Source organism: Chiloscyllium plagiosum, unplaced genomic scaffold (genome assembly GCF_037043375.1).
Source record: "Chiloscyllium plagiosum isolate Xiang-an unplaced genomic scaffold, Cpla_swu_hap1 HiC_scaffold_18, whole genome shotgun sequence".
NCBI lineage: Eukaryota > Metazoa > Chordata > Chondrichthyes > Orectolobiformes > Hemiscylliidae > Chiloscyllium > Chiloscyllium plagiosum.
In genome coordinates this window covers 27,265,325-27,282,142 of record NW_028270156.1, presented here as the reverse complement: position 1 = coordinate 27,282,142, position 16,818 = coordinate 27,265,325, and the positions used below count along the sequence as shown (strand labels likewise).

General features: G+C 43.3%; 1 protein-coding gene across 2 annotated transcripts in view; it reads right to left on the bottom strand.

Moving 5' to 3' along the window:
* Window positions 1-16,818, bottom strand: part of LOC122557702 (doublecortin domain-containing protein 1-like) — a 554,199-nt gene that overhangs the window by 248,673 nt on the left and 288,708 nt on the right. For both annotated transcript variants that reach the window (XR_015760126.1, XM_087996361.1), the window contains exon 17: window positions 5,722-5,782. Coding sequence is in view for 1 of the 2 variants with exons in the window: in XM_087996361.1 (XP_087852487.1) it covers window positions 5,722-5,782 (61 nt within the window). In the remaining variant the exon portion in view is untranslated. The remainder of the gene's footprint in view (window positions 1-5,721; window positions 5,783-16,818) is intronic.

The window sequence follows — 16,818 nt, the reverse complement described above, 5'->3', positions numbered from 1 at the left end:
AGTCTCCCCAATGTAGAGGAGACCGCATCGGGAGCAACGGATACAATAGATGATATTAGTGGATGTGCAGGTAAAACTTTGATGGATGTGGAAAGCTCCTTTGGGGCCTTGGATGGAGGTGAGGGAGGAGGTGTGGGCGCAGGTTTTACAGTTCCTGCGGTGGCAGGGGAAAGTGCCAGGATGGGAGGGTGGGTCGTAGGGGGGCGTGGACCTGACCAGGTAGTCACGGAGGGAACGGTCTTTGCGGAAGGCGGAGAGGAGTGGGGAGGGAAATATATCCCTGGTGGTGGGGTCTTTTTGGAGGTGGCGGAAATGTCGGCGGATGATTTGGTTTATGCGAAGGTTGGTAGGGTGGAAGGTCAGCACCAGGGGCGTTCTGTCCTTGTTGCGGTTGGAGGGGTTGGGTCTGAGGGCGGAGGTGCGGGATGTGGATGAGATGCGTTGGAGGGCATCTTTAACCACGTGGGAAGGGAAATTGCGGTCTCTAAAGAAGGAGGCCATCTGGTGTGTTCTATGGTGGAACCGCTCCTCCTGGGAGCAGATACGGCGGAGGCGGAGGAATTGGGAATACGGGATGGCATTTTTGCAAGAGGTAGGGTGGGAAGAGGTGTAATCCAGGTAGCTGTGGGAGTCGGTGGGTTTGTAGAAGATGTCAGTGTCAAGTCGGTCGTCACTGATGGAGATGGAGAGGTCCAGGAAGGGGAGGGAGGTGTCAGAGATGGTCCAGGTAAATTTAAGGTCAGGGTGGAATGTGTTGGTGAAGTTGATGAATTGCTCAACCTCCTCGCGGGAGCACGAGGTGGCGCCAATGCAGTCATCAATGTAGCGGAGGAAGAGGTGGGGAGTGGTGCCGGTGTAATTACGGAAGATCAACTGCTCTACGTAGCCAACAAAGAGACAGGCATAGCTGGGGCCCATACGTGTGCCCATGGCTACCCCTTTGGTCTGGAGGAAGTGGGAGGATTCAAAGGAGAAATTGTTAAGGGTGAGGACCAGTTCGGCCAAACGAATGAGAGTGTCGGTGGAGGGGTACTGTTGGGAACGTCTGGAGAGGAAAAAACGGAGGGCTTGGAGGCCCTGGTCATGGCGGATGGAGGTGTAGAGGGATTGGATATCCATGGTGAAGATGAGGTGTTGGGGGCCGGGGAAACGGAAGTCTTGGAGGAGGTGGAGGGCGTGGGTGGTGTCTCGAACGTATGTGGGGAGTTCCTGGACTAGGGGGGATAGGACAGTGTCGAGGTAGGTAGAGATGAGTTCAGTGGGGCAGGAGCATGCTGAGACAATGGGTCGGCCAGGGTGGTCAGGCTTGTGGATCTTGGGAAGGAGGTAGAACCGGGCAGTGCGGGGTTCCCGGACTATGAGGTTGGAAGCTGTGGGTGGGAGATCTCCTGAGGTGATGAGGTTCTGTATGGTCTGGGAGATGATGGTTTGGTGATGGGGGGTGGGGTCATGGTCAAGGGGGCGGTAGGAAGAGGTGTCCTCGAGTTGGCGTTTGGCTTCAGCGATGTAGAGGTCAGTGCGCCAGACTACCACTGCGCCCCCTTTGTCCGCTGGCTTGATGGTGAGGTCAGGATTGGAGCAGAGGGATTGGAGGGCTGCACGTTGTGAGGGTGAGAGGTTGGAGTGGGGGAGGGGGGTCGACAGGTTGAGGCGGTTAATGTCCCGGCGGCAGTTTGAAATGAAGAGGTCGAGGGCAGGTAATAGGCCAGCGCGGGGTGTCCAGGTGGATGCAGTGTGTTGGAGGTGGGCGAAGGGGTCCTCAGAAGGTGGGCGGGAGTTCTGATTGTGAAAGTAAGCTCGGAGGCGGAGGCGACGGAAGAATTGTTCGATGTCACGGCGTGTATTAAATTCATTGATGCGTGGACGGAGGGGGACAAAGGTGAGTCCTTTGCTAAGGACTGATCGTTCGTCCTCAGTGAGGGGGAGGTCTGGGGGGATGGTGAAAACTCGGCAGGGCTGGGAGCTGGGAGCTGGTGTGGGTGTAGAGCTGGGAGTGGGGTCGGAGCCAGTACCTGGAGTGGGTGTGATGGTGGGGGGAATGGGGGTAGAGTCATGAGCAGGGGTAGTGTTCCCCTCGGGGTTCTGGGGGGTGGGGATAGTGACAGTGGGGTCTGTGGGGGGCGTGTCAGCAGAATGCAGGTGAGTGGCGCTGGTGGGGGCGGAAGTGGTGGCAGACACGGCAGTAGGGGTGGCGGAAGTCACTGAGCGTGTGGCATCGGCGATGATGTGAGGGCCGGAAGTGGCTGTGGGAGTGGCCATGATGGGGGCAGAAGTGACATCATCAATCAGCGTGGGGGTGGTAGCTGCATCAGCCGCATGGCTAATGGCGTTTCCGAGGCCAGGGGAATCTTCTGGAATGTTCAAGGAGCGCTGGTTATGGAGCTGGGTAGATAAAAGTTTGTTATACTTACAGTTTTTGATGTTTGAGATGGAATTGAAATACTGTTTGTTGAGAGTATGAATTCTCCTGAGGATGTAGTACAGAGTGGGTCCTTTGCAATTCTGAGAGAGTGTGGCCCTCAGCTGAGGCAGGGCAGACTGTAGAGAGGTTAGGTACCGGCGCATTGCTGCAAGCGTGGAGCGGAGGATCTTGATGGAGAATCGTTGCTGGTGTTTTTGAATCTGTAATCTGTACTGTTTGTCCTGTTCGGGTCCGAACTCTGCTGGTTTAAAGGTGGTCCGGAGTCCGTGTGGGGTGAGTTGGTTACGGAGACAGGCACTGAGGAAGCAAATGTGGCTGTGATACCGAGTTTGTTTCAGGACATGGTTGAAGAGCTTCAGGGCTGAGGAAATGACCTGGGAGTTGCAATGAGAGAGTGACTCCCTGAGATTCTTGTAGAGAGAGGAGGAAAACTTCTTCAAGGCAGGCATCCTTGCAAGAGGATTCTTGTAGAGAGAGGAGGAAAACTTCTTCAAGGCAGGCATCCTTGCAAGAGCATGTGCCTGCAGACCAACACACCAGCCAATCATGAGAAACAATGTTATCCATTCTTCCATCCAACTTCCACCTCAGGGTGGAAATTTCTGACCTATATGTCATTAAGATTTTTTTAACTCTAAGAAACAATGATATCATTGGGATAAGTAACCCTTTTAGATAAATTTGGACTTCATTCAGTGAACTTAGAAATGTTTGTTCTTTCCAGGAATTTCTTGGCTTCTAATTTCATGGTTGTCAGCTTTGGCTTATTGTTAACATTCTGGAGGTTCCTACTCCACTCTAGGACTGGATCACAAAAATCAAGGTGAACACATCAGTGCAGTACTGAGGAAGAGCAGCAGAGCCAGTGCTGTTTCCTAACTGATGTGATGTAATGCAAAGTCACAACCACTTGCAAGAGTGGATATAAAGGATCTCATGGCTCTATCTCAGAAAAAACAAAGGAGTTATCACCCCATATCGCACCACCAAAATCACACAAACAGATTACCTGCTCATTACTACATTAAGTTTGTGGAATCGAGATGCATGGAAATTAGCTGCTGATGACAACAGTGAATACATTTCAAAATCATTTCATGAGCTATAAGGTGCATTGGGACATCAGGTCATCATGAAAAGCTTAGTATAAATGCAAGTCTTACCTTTTTTCCCCAACAATGGCTAGGATATTAGTAAATGGATTATTTCTTCTGCAGTGAGTAAATTTTGAGAATTTCTGAAGCACCACAGTGATATGTAACCACTGTCTCCTAAATCTATGTCGAACACTGAATTAGGTATTATTGCCTCTTCTGTAGAATCTCTTGCACAACTCTACTGAGCAGTCTACTCCTTATACACTCTTATGATCCATAGTTTAATGACCCCAAGTTAAAGATCTTGCAATTCTTGCAGTAGAATTATGCAACAGTGTGTTACAGAAATCCAGAGATCTGGATTCAGAAGGATGTTGTGAAACTTGAAAGGGCTCATAAAAGATTTACAAGGATGTTGCCAGATTTGGAGGATTTGAGCTATAGGGAAATGCTGAATAGGCTGGGGCTGTTTTCCCTGGAGTGTCAGAGGCTGAGGGGTGACCTTATAGAGGTTTATAAAATCATAAGGGGCATGGATAGGATAAATAGACAAGGTCTTTTTCCCTGGGTGGGGGGTGCAGGGGGTAGAGTCCAGAACTCGAGGGCATAGATTTAGGGTGAGAAGGGAAAGATATAAAAAGGGACATAAGGGCAACATTTTCACACAGAGGATAGTGCATGTATGGAATGAGCTGCCAGCAGAGATGGTGGAGGCTGCTAAAATTACAGCATTTAAAAGGGACCTGAATGGGCATTTGAATAGAAAGGGTTTGGAGGGATATGGGCCAAGTGCTGGCAAATGGGGCTAGATTAGGTTAGGATATCTGGTCGGCATGGACGTGTTGGACTAAAGGTCTGTTTCTGTGCTGTACATCTCTATGACTATCATATAAAAAAGTATAACTGATTGCTCTCCACCTTCTGCAGTTCCACCTCCATTCCCCCCCCAACCAAATTTCATAGATGATCACATAATCTGCAGGAAATACACAATGGATGCAAAATATACAGCTCAGGCAAATGCCACGTCCATGATTCCTGCTCAATCAGAATGGCAAATAGAAAAAAAAAGGAATTTTATCACATAAAGCACAATGAGATTGGCCAGAGAGCTTTATCTCCAGCATTTCCAATTATAAAAAGAGCTGGAGGTCTAAAAGTAGAATACCTGTCTGGCTCCTTTTCAATAATAAAACAGTGCAATACAGAAGAGCTTAAAAAATGAATAAATACACATTCAAACAGTGTGAAGAAATGCTTAAATGAATAGTCAAGGTTTTTGAGCTCAAAATACATTCCAAGTTATACAAACTATGCAAACTTTGCTCCAGGGTTCGTTCTTTTAGTAAAGTTACAAGTGCGTCTGTTGTGGAGATGTTGGCGATTTCACTACAACTAGTAAACAGAGCAAATCTGTCAGCTGCTAAATTTCTTGGAATCTAGCAGAAAAGGTCAACTCTAACTAAATCATTTGAATGAAGAGTTGCAAAGTACGAATGAAACAAGGTGCACATTTCCAAAGTTCTTCACGTTGCACTCATCACAAACACAAGAATCTAAATTCCAAATGATCACAATAATTTATACTACAGAGTAAAAGGTGCTAATTGGTTGGCAAGCCAACTTATTGTGTGTTGAGATGTTTCCATGGAGAAAGCAACGAGCAAATGTAGCCTCTCCAAGAGGCGCAGGAACTCACAATCATATAGAATATTACTGAATTCTGCCAAATTGGCTGTACATACCAACTGGCTATTCAAACAAGTATGTTCCTTTCCTTGTTCATAACAGTGTACAGATGTACTCAAACAGTCCATGCAAAACAAAACATCCACTTATAGATGGGGTTCTGCAATTGGGGAATTGTTCAACAAAATCTGCCCAATGTATTAAAAGCTATGTTAATGATGAATTTTAGATAATCATTTGAGATTACCCATACTGGAAACAGGATATATTCATATGCAGGAATCCATTCTCGACAAATAAAAGATTGAGTTCAAGCCTTGTGACTTTTAGGAATTACCAGGAAGCTTAGGAAGCCTACAAAGCCCCATTGCTTTCTCTATGGCAATCAGAGTTGATTTATCCAACCAAACTGTACCCTTTCCTCCCATAGCAAAACTGCTGTGATCATTTGTACTACCGGGTGACTATTTCAAAGTAGTAGAAATAGTAGTAGAATAGAGATGCAATACAAACCATGGAGTAAATGTGACCAGCTGTACTAAACCCCCATTGCTGTTCTGGACATTGTCTCATTCTGTGGAAAAAAAACATGAAAAAAGTATCCAAAAACTGTTGTATATAAATAAAATGAAGATCATGTTACAAGCAATGCTTCAGTAGTTTCAGTAGCATAGTAGTTATAAAAGTGGATGAGCAATGAAGGTCAGGAGTACAATAAACCTTGATAGGGTCTGAAACAATACAATGGGTAGAATTTTAGTTTACACAATAGGTGTTAACCATGAAAGTCACTGTCTGATATTCAACTCCACTAACATTAATGGAACTGAATTTTACACATGAAATATAGATAACTCATACAATATTGTTAGTTTTAAAAAATTATTCAAGGAATGAGAGTGTTACTGGACCAACATTTATTGCCCATTCCAATTGACATATAAATACATGAATTGGGAATAGAGGTGATGCATTGAGCTGCTCCAACTTACTCTACCATTCAATAAGATCATAGTTAATTGCCCTCAAGGATCTCATGGTGAGCTGCCTTCTTGAATAGTGTAAGGACACCCAAAGTGCTGTGGAGGGAGGGAGCTTCTGGACGTTAACCCAGTCACAGTGAAGGAATGGCTAGATGGGTCCAAGTCTAATGGCCTTGCTTTGAAGGGGAACTTGCAGGTAGTCTTCCTATGCTTCTGCTGTGCACATCCTTCTTGATGGCAGAGGTCAAGGGTTTGGAAGGTGCTGACAAAAGAGTCTTAGCGAATTACCAAAATGCACTCTTTTATTTTGAAAACATACTACACACTGCTGCCATTATGTCAGTGGCAGAGGGAATGAATGTTGAAGGTGTTAAATGGAGTACCAATCCAGCTTTCTCCTGGATAGTAAGACAATTATAGAGTCATAGAGATATACAGTACAGAAACAGACCCTTCAGTCCAACTTGTCCATGCCGACCAGATATCCTAACCTAATCTAGGCCCATATCTCTCCAAACCCTTCTAAGTCACATCCAGATGCCTTTTAAATGTTGTAGTTGTATCAGCATCCACCACTTCCTCTGGCAGCTCATTCCATACACACACCACCCTGTGTGTGAAAAAGTTGCCCCTTAGGTCCCTTTTAAATCTATCCCCTCTCACCCTAAACCTATGCCCTCTAGTTCTGGATATCCTACCCCAGGGAAAAGACCTTGTCTATTTACCCTATCCATGACCCTCATGATTTTGTAAACCTCTCTAAGGTCACCCCTCAGCCTCTGATCCTCTAGGATAAAAAGCCCTAGCCTATTCAGCTTCTCCCTACAGTGCAAACCATCCAACCCTGGCAACACCCTTGTAATTCTTTTCTGAACCCTTTCAAGTTTCACAACATCCTTCTGGTAGGAGGGAGACCAGAATTGCTGCTCAATGCTCTGACCAATAAAGGAAAGCATACCAGATGCCTTCTTCACTATCCTATCTACCTGTGACTCCACTTTCAAGGAGCTATGAACCTGAACTCCAAGGTCTCCTGTTCAGAAACACTCCTCAGGACCTTACCATAAGCATATAAGTCCTGTTTAGATTTCCCTTTCCAACACACAGCACCTCACATTTATCTAAATTAAACTTCATCTGCCAATTGTTGAGTGTTTATGGCTTATTATGCCATTGCCTAGCAATTTCTTTTACCCGAGTAAATCTGGTTTTCCTTTGGGCTAAAGACAATCATTGCAGTTGCTAGAAAAAAGCAAACTGGTTCACTTGACACTGGCCTGGCCCTGCCTCAATCAAACACTCTAATCTACTAAAAGATTATTTCTTAATGTCTTTGAAAATGGAGCAACAAGTTACTGAGGTGTAAAGTTCAAGACGACCACCCACTACCAGCACTGCCTCCTTGAAGCAAATTCTTAGATGTTCTAAATGACACATTTAATGGTTGCTACAGTGTCTATCTGCAATGGCACTTCCAACAGAAGTAGATGTCACATGACTCTGCAAGCCAACCAATATATCAAGTACAATTTCATTTCTTCAAAACATCTTTGTTTAAAATTTAAAACAGAAAAAGTGTAAGCACTAATGAATTACAACACACATGGTCACAAAGAAAATTCACTCATTAAAAAAATAGCATGTTAACTTTAGACAGTACAATTTCATGACTCTCTGCATATGCATTGTAAACATTGTCTTTAAATCTTGCAAGTCTCTTATTGGTGCTTGTATGCATGGTGGTTGATTGTTTATCTGGTATCTGCTCAATTCTTCAGAGAAGTTTTATTCTTGTAGTAAGTTCTGTTTCCATGGCAAATGTTGTCCCTTGTTGAGAGCAGCAGACTGCTGGGGTTTATAGACATTCTAAATTTTATTAGTGTTGAGATGACATATTCCTTTCAACTGTCTGCAATGAAGGAAAAGCTTCTCTAGGTGCCTGTATATGAGGACACATTGCATGTAATGAAGGTGACAACTGCACAACACAAATGCAGGTTGCTACAGGGCTGACATTAGTTGAAAGCATAAAATGATTGCACTCTGACAAGTTCTCCAATAGTCAGCTCTGCAAATAACTTTGTAGTTTTATCATTTGGATCTCTTTCATTTTACCTTGATTGTCACCCTTGGAGAAACAATTCAGAGTTTAGTAGGCTTTTTTCTCAAGATTACAAGTGTACATTGGATATTAGAAATGAGCAATAAATGCTGGCTTGGCCAGTGACACAAACATCCCATGGTCAAATAAATAAAAACAAGCACTGCACTGGCTTTAATACTTAATTTCATTATTCAAGTTAGGCCAGGAGAGCATGTCTTAAATCTCAAACTGGATTCAGTTCCCTAATAGCTTGCAATAAATGCACTTCAGCATCTCTTTCCTTATCTCCTCAGGAATGATGACTATTTCTTTTAAACGAGATCCAGTCTCAGGCTATCACTCTATCTCTGTATATCTCAAACTCTATTATAGCAACAAGTGGTTCGGTAACAGTGGTTAACACAGTTGCCACACAATACTACAGTCTAGATTTGATTCCAGCCTTAGGTAACTGTCTGGAGTTTTCATTTTCTTCCAACGTCACATGGGTTTCCACTGGGTTCTTGCAGTCCAAAAACATGCAGGTTAAGTGGATTGGCCATGCTAAATTGCCCCGTAGTGTCCAGGAATGTGCAGGTTAGGTATGCGGGGTTACAGGGAATAGGATTGGTGGAGGGGTGTAGATCCGGGTGAAATGCTCTTCGGACAGCAGTATCATTCAGGCTGTATTAATGTGTTGCATGCAAACACAATTGGTTGTCCCTTTGTCATGATCCCAACTAATGGTATGAGAGAATGAAACTGGCCTGACAGATTTTTTTAAAATCTCATGGTTACTCAATGCGACATACTCACACCAGTTTGCAAATTTTATTTTTAACAGTAAGATCAAAACTTAAAATAAAATCTGTTAGAATGATCTCAAAACACATAGCTAAACATAGTTTCATCCATTTTCTCATGCAATCCATTGTAGAGACCCAACTTCAGAGAAGTTACATTAGCTCAACTCTTAGTTTCTAAGGAACTGACTTCTTGCAGTTTATTTGCCATTGACTATGGAGACAAGACTGCTGACATTGATCTTTCACAAATCCTACTGCCTCAACTTTCTTTATTCTAATAACCTGCAGATTTCTAAGTAAACAACTTTCCTGGCTTGGTATTGCAGCTTTACAAACTAAACCCTTCTGAAGTCACTGGTTTCTAAACTGCCCTGAACACTCTCAAGGGGAAAAACTCACTTCTGAACCAACTCTAGTGTTCTTTGAAATGAATTTAAAAACTCACTTAATCCTGGACTCTTCTGAACTGAAATGACACTAATGCCCTTAAATGTCATAACCTGAACAACATAACTCTTTACAGTTACCAACCCAGGGGTCTGCAGATGCTTGCTTTCTGAAAAATGCTGGATTCAGGTCACTGTTCCGGAAGGAATCTCTGACATTATTTCTTTAAAGAGAAAACTCTTCACAGAACAACCAATATTTACTTCTCTCTATTGCAAAATCCGAATTCCAAAAATAATATTATATACACAAACATAGTCATAACATAACTTTCACCACACTTGTTGCATTAGGTTGCTCCAAATCTTGTCTCAATGGCATGACATTGAAAAGTGAACTCATCATTATCATTATTGATTCTTGTGAGAGCTGCTTCTTGTTATGTACCCCTATATCAGTGTCCATCCAATACAGTGAGCTCAGGTAGTTCACTCTGAAGACAATAACTTTCCAAATAGTACAGTAACTCAACAAATCATTACATTGCCTTAACGCCTCTGTTGGTTGCTGCATCTCTGCTGCACCAGGGTCAGGATCTGGAGGAGTCTTTTTGCTGTAAGTATGTGATCTATGTACTTGACTTGAGGTGTCTTCAGTTGTTTTTTTTTCTTGTTTAGCTTCAGGTTCATCTATCAAGCTCTGTGAAGCAGTCACATTAGATTCTGATTATGGTCTACAACATCTTCTATGAATGTGGCAGCATTCATAGCCTAGGAGATCATCCACAATAGTTTTCACTCAAAGTCTACCTCATGCTGCTTCCATTTGTACTTTTCTGAAGCAGATGAAATATGAAATAGCATACACAGCCATTTGTATGGTGTCCAGATTGTGGTTGGAAAACTGCACACTTCATCTAGCTTAATTTGTCAATAAATTCTTCTCAGCAAGGTTAGTAAAGACCTTTGCCTTGGCAAGCTGCAGCAGTGTTTCTTCAATAGTTGGGGCAGGATAGTGAGACTTCTTCAAAAAGCTTTGAGATCCTTTAGTTCTACACATTCCATGTCATTTTAATGTTTTCAGCACCACCGTGCTGCTAAGGAGTTGTTACTTTCCTGATTTCAGAGATGTGCTCTCTTTTCTCAAGGCAATTCCATCTGAGATCATCTTTCAGTTATCTCAGGATTCAGCCAGAGATATCCTTTTAGTAACATACTAATCAATAAACCGCTCTCCTTGATCAAGGATCCTGAACACATGCTATTGATAAAAAAAACATTAGTACAGCATTCAAAATGCATCTTCAATGCCATCAAAACCTCTGCTCTTCCAAGAAATCAATGCTTCAGTATAGTACAAAGAATAACAAAGAACAAGAAAAATTTACAGCCTAGGAACAGGCCCTTCAGCCCTCCAAGCCTGAGCTGATCTAAATCCACTGTCTAAACCTATTGTCCAATTCCTAAGCATCTGTATCCCTCTGCTCGCCACCTACTCATGCATCTGTCCAGGCGCACCTTAAATGAATCTAACGTGCCTGCCTCTACTACCTCCAACGCATTCCAGGCACCTACCACCCACTGTATAAAGTACTTTCCACGTGTATCCCCCTTGAACTTTTCACCTCTCATTATTGAACCCCTCACCCTGGGGAAAAAGCTTATCTCTATCCACCCTGTCTGTACCCTTCATGATTTTGTAGACCTCAATCAGGTCCTTTTCAATCTCATTTTTTCTAATGAAAACAATCCTGACCTACTCAACCTCTCTTCATAGCTAGCATCTTCCATACCAGGCAACATCCTCGTAAACCTTCTCTGCACCCTCTCCAAAGCGTCCACATCCTTTTGGTAATGTGGCAACCAGAACTGTACACAGTATTCTAAATGCGGCCAAACCAAAGTCTTGTACAATTTTAACATGACCTGCCAGCTCTTATACTCAACACCCTGCTTGATGAAGGCAAGCATACTATATGCCTTCTTGACCACTCTATCCACCTGTGCAGCAACCTTCAGGGTACAATGGACTGCACTCCCAGATCTCTCTGCCCATCAACTTTTCCCAAGGCTCTTCAGTTTACAGTATAGTTTGGTCTAGAATTAGACTTCCCAAAATGCATCACCTCACTTTTGTCTGGATTGAACTCCATCTGCCACTTCTCCATCCAACTCTCCAGTCTATCAATACTCTCCTGTATTCTTTGACAGTCCCCTATGCTTTCTGCTACTCCACTAATCTTCGTGTCATCTGCAAACTTACTGATCAGAACAACAATGTCCTCTTTCAGATCATTTATGTATATCATAAACAACAGTGACCCCAATACTGATCCCTGTGAAACACCACTGGTCACCTTTCTCCATTTCGAGAAACTCTCTTCAACTACTTCTCTGTCTCCTGTTGCTCAACCAGTTCTTTATCCACCTAGCTACAATATCTGCACACCATGTGACTTCACTTTCTCCATTAGTTTACCATGGGGAATCTTATCAAATGCCTTACTAACGTCCACATTTATGACATCTACAGCCCTTCCTTCATCTATCAACTTGGTCACTTCCTCAAAGAATTCTATTAAGTTGGTAAGGCACAATCTCCCCCACACAAAACCATGTTGCCTATCACTGATAAGCCCATTATTTTCCAAATATAAATAGATTTTATCCCTCAGTACCTTCTCCAGCAACCTTCCCACCACTGGCTTCAGGCTCAGTGGTCTGTAGTTGCCTGGAATATCCCTACTACCCTTCTTGTACAGGGGAACAACATTAGCAACCCTCCAGTCCTCTGGCACTTCACTTGTATTTAAGGATGCCACAAAGATATCTGTCAGGGCCCCAGCTATTTCCTCTCTCATCTCCCTCAGCAACCTGGGATAGATCCCATCCAGTCCTGGGGATTTGTCCATCTTAATATCCTTTAGCTGACCCAACACATCTTTCCTCCCTGTGTCAACATGATCCAGAATAAAAAAACTCTATTTCTAACCTCAACATTCATCATGTCCTTCACCTCAGTGAACACTGATGCAAAGTAAACATTGAAAATCTCACTCATTTTCTCTGGTTTGACACACAACCTTCCTTCCTTATCCTTTAGTGGACCAACCCTTTCTCTAGTTAACCTCTTGCTTCTTATATAAGAATAAAATGCTTTGGGATTCTTCTTAATTCTGCTCGCTAAAGTTATTTCATGACCCCTTTTAGCCCACTTGATTCCTCATTTAAGATTGGTCCTACTCTCCCGATATTCCTCCAAGGCCTGTTTGTTCTTAGCTGCCTGGACCTTACGTACTCTTCCCTTTTCCTCTTGGCAAGTTGCACGATTTCTCCTGTCATCCATGGTTCATGAATTTTGCCTTTCGTATATCTTGTTTTCAAAGGGACATGCCTATCCTACAATATCTTCAACCTAACTTTGAAAGCCTCCCACATATCAAATGTGGACTTCCCTTCAAATGGCTTTGAATTTTGATATAATTGGCCTTGGCCCAGTTTAGTACTCTTCCCTTTGGACCACTCTCATCTCTGTCTAGGAGTATTCTAAAACTTACCGAATTGTGGTCACTATTGCCAAAGAAATCCCCACTGCAACGTCTACCACCGAGTTTGGCTCATTCCCCAACACCAGGTTCAATATGGCCCTTTCCCTCATCGAACTATTGACATACTGTTCTAGAAAACTTTCCTGGATGCTCCTTACAAATTCTGCCCCACCAAGACATCTGACACTGTGTTTTCCAGTCAATGTTGGGAAAATTAAAATCTCCCATCACCACCACCGTGTTGCCTCAACATCTTTCTATAATCTGTTTAACTATTTGTTCTTCGACTTCGCACTCACTGTTGGGAGGCCTGTAGAAAAAGCCCAAACAATGTAACTGCACCCTTCTTATTTCTCAGGTCTACTCATAATGCCTCACTGCTCAAGCCCTCCATAGTATCCTTGAGTACAGCTGTGATACCACATCTGATCAGCAATACAACTACTTCCCCCCTTTAAGGAGAGGCTGGGCATGTTGGGACTTCTTTCTACGAGGTGGAAGAAGCTGACGGGTGACCTGATAAAGGTTTATAAAATCATGAAGGATATAGATAAGATGAATAGCTAAGGTCATAGAGTCATAGAAATGTACAGCATGGAAACAGACCCTTCGATCCAACCCGTCCATGTCGACCAGATATCCGAACCCAATCTAGTCCCACCTGCCAACACCCAGCCCATATCCCTCCAAACTCTTCCTATTCATGTACCCATCCAACTGCCTCTTAAATGTTGCAGTTGTACCAGCCTCGGCCACTTCCTCTGGCAGCTCATTCCATACACATACCACCCTCTGTGAGAAGAAGTTGCCCCGAGGTCTCTTTTATATCTTTCCCTTCTCACCCTAAACCTATGCCCTCTAGTTCTGCACTCCCCGACCCCAGGGAAAAGATTTTGCCTATTAACCCTTTCCATACCCCTCATAATTTTGTAAACCTCTATAAGGTCACCCCTCAGCCTCCAACACTCCAGGGAAAACAGCCCCAGCCTGTTCAGCCTCTCCCTATAGCTCAAATCCTCCAACCCTGGCAACATCCTTATAAATCTTTTCTGAAACCTTTCAAGTTTCACAACATCTTTCCGATAGGAAGGAGACCAGAATTGCATGCAATATTCCAGCAGTGGCCTAACCAATGTCCTATACAGCCGCAACATGACCTCCCAACTCCTGTACTCAATACCCTGACCAATAAAGGAAAGCATACCAAACGCCTTCTTCATTATCCTATTTACCTGCGACTCCACTTTCAAGGAGCTATGAACCTGCACTCCAAGGTTGTTCAGCAACACTCCCTAGAATCTTACCATTAAGTGTATAAGTCCTGCTAAGATTTGTTTTCCCAAAATGCAGCACCTCGCATTTATCTGAATTAAACTCAATCTGTCACTTCTCAGCCCATTGGCCTATCTGGTCAAGATCCGTCTTTTCCCCAGGGTAGGGGAGTCTAAAATCAGGGAATATAGGATTAAGTTGGGAGGGGAAAGATTTCAAAGGAACCTGAGTGGCAAACATTTTCTCACAGTATGCGTATGGAATGATTTGCAGGAGAAAGTGATCAAGGTAAATTCAATTACAACATTTAAAGATATTTGGACAGGTATTTGGAGTGGAAAGGTTTAGTGGCATGTGGGCCAGAAGCAGGCAAATGGGTCTAGTTCAGTTTAGGAAACTTGGCCGCCATAGGCGAATTGGGCTGAAGGGTCTGTTTCCGTGCTGTAGGACTCTATAGCTCTATATTGTTTCTTTCAGTACCTGGCTCTTTTAGAGCCCTAAAATTCCAAACATGTTCAGCAGGATCTCCTTTGCTGTCTTTTTCAGTTTAGCTGGCATTCTTATTGCTGAGAAAACCTAGACACACTTTCAGCTATACCATTTTGACACCATTTTCAAGCAGTGCATCTGATGGCTGTCACAGATTGCTCTAAATGCCTCTGTGGGCAGAGGTCATAGGACTGCAGGAAACTTGCCAGTTCACTAAGGCCAATTGCATTTTTTCAATCAAAATGAGCAATATATATGACTGTGTCCCAAAAAGAATAAATAAGGAACTACTTATACCCAGCATACTAACTAGAGAGAGCAGAATGTCTTGTTGTGAATATTTCCCTGCACTGTTAATCCACTTAAAATAAATTAGCTAAGTAAGACCAACACTAAAATGTTAGACAAAGATTTGTTGTGAGTACATTATGCGTTGTACATTGTCAATAGTAATTTCAATTCCATAAAATACTGGATTTAAATCATGTTTAAACTAATTAAATGGAGATCAATGAAAAAGGAAATTTTTAATCAAATCACCCCACTTGTCTGCCCTCTGGAAAAGCCACACAGGATTGCAAAACTATCAAACCTTTATCTGAAAAGGGAGGGAGACAAAAAAAATGTAACAATAGCCCAGTTAGCTTTATGTCTATCATTGGGAAAATGTTAGAGCTGGAAATGTGTTGCTGGAAAAGCGCAGCAGGTCAGGCAGCATCCAGGGAACAGGAGAATCGACGTTTCGGGCATAAGCCCTTCTTCAGGAATGGGGAAAGTTTGTCCAGCAGGCTAAGATAAAAGGTAGGGAGGAGGGACTTGGGGGAGGGGCGTCGGAAATGTGATAGGTGGAAAGAGGTCAAGGTGAGGGTGATAGGTCAGACTGGGGTGGGGGCGGAGAGGTCGGGAAGAAGATCTCAGGTTAGGAAGGCGGTGCTGAATTTGATGGATTTGACTGAGACAGGGTGGGGGGAGGGGAAATGAGGAAACTGGTGAAATCCGAGTTCATCCCTTGTGGTTGGAGGGTTCCTAGCCGGAAGATGAGGCGTTCTTCCTCCAACCGTCGTTTTGTTGTGGTCTGACGATGGAGGAGTCCAAAGACCTGCATATCCTTGGTGGAGTGGGAGGGGGAATTGAAATGTTGAGCTACAGGGTGGTTGGATTGGTTGGTCCGGATGTCCCAGAGGTGTTCTCTGAAAAGCTCCGCAAGTAGCCGTTAGAGCCGTAAAATGTTAGAGGCTATTATAAAGGAGGTAATAGGAGGGCATTTCAAAATAAATTATATGATCAGGCAGAGTCAGCATAGCTTCACAAAAGGGAAAGCATGCTTAGATAATTTATTAGAATTCTTTGAGGTGGTAACAAGCAGGATAGATAAAAGGGGGAAAGTGGATGTAATATATTTGGATTTTTGGAAAGCATTTAAACGACTTACTAAGATAAGAGCCCAATGGGTTGGGGGTGGTATATTAACATAAATAGAATGCTGGCTGCCTAATAGAAGGCAGAGAGCTGGGGGAAAAGGGCCATTTTCAGGATGGTAACTTCCAACTAGTAGAGTGCCACAATGATCAATGCTCAGATCAATTATTTCAAATACGTATTAATGACTTGGATAAGGAAACTATCACCAGGTTTGTGGATGACAGAAATAGGTGGGAAGGCATTTACAGGGGATGACACTGCAGAGAGATGTGGCCAAGTTATGCCAGTTCGCAAAAAACTTAGCAGATGGAATATGATGTGGGAATATGAGAGTTTATGCACTTTGGCAGGAAAATTGAAAATTGGAATATTATTTAAAATGGAGAAAGACCACAAAGTTACAGCTCAGGAGGATTTGGGTGTTCTCCTGCATAAAAACCACAAAAAGCTAACATCCAAGTTCAATATGTAATTGGGAAGGCTAAAGGAACGTTAGCCTTTATTTCAAAGGGAATGGAAATAAAAATAGGGATTCTTTCTCTACTATAAAGGCACTAATCACACCGCAAATGGAACACTGTAAACAGTTTTGGGTCCTTCATGTAAGGAGAGGTATACTGG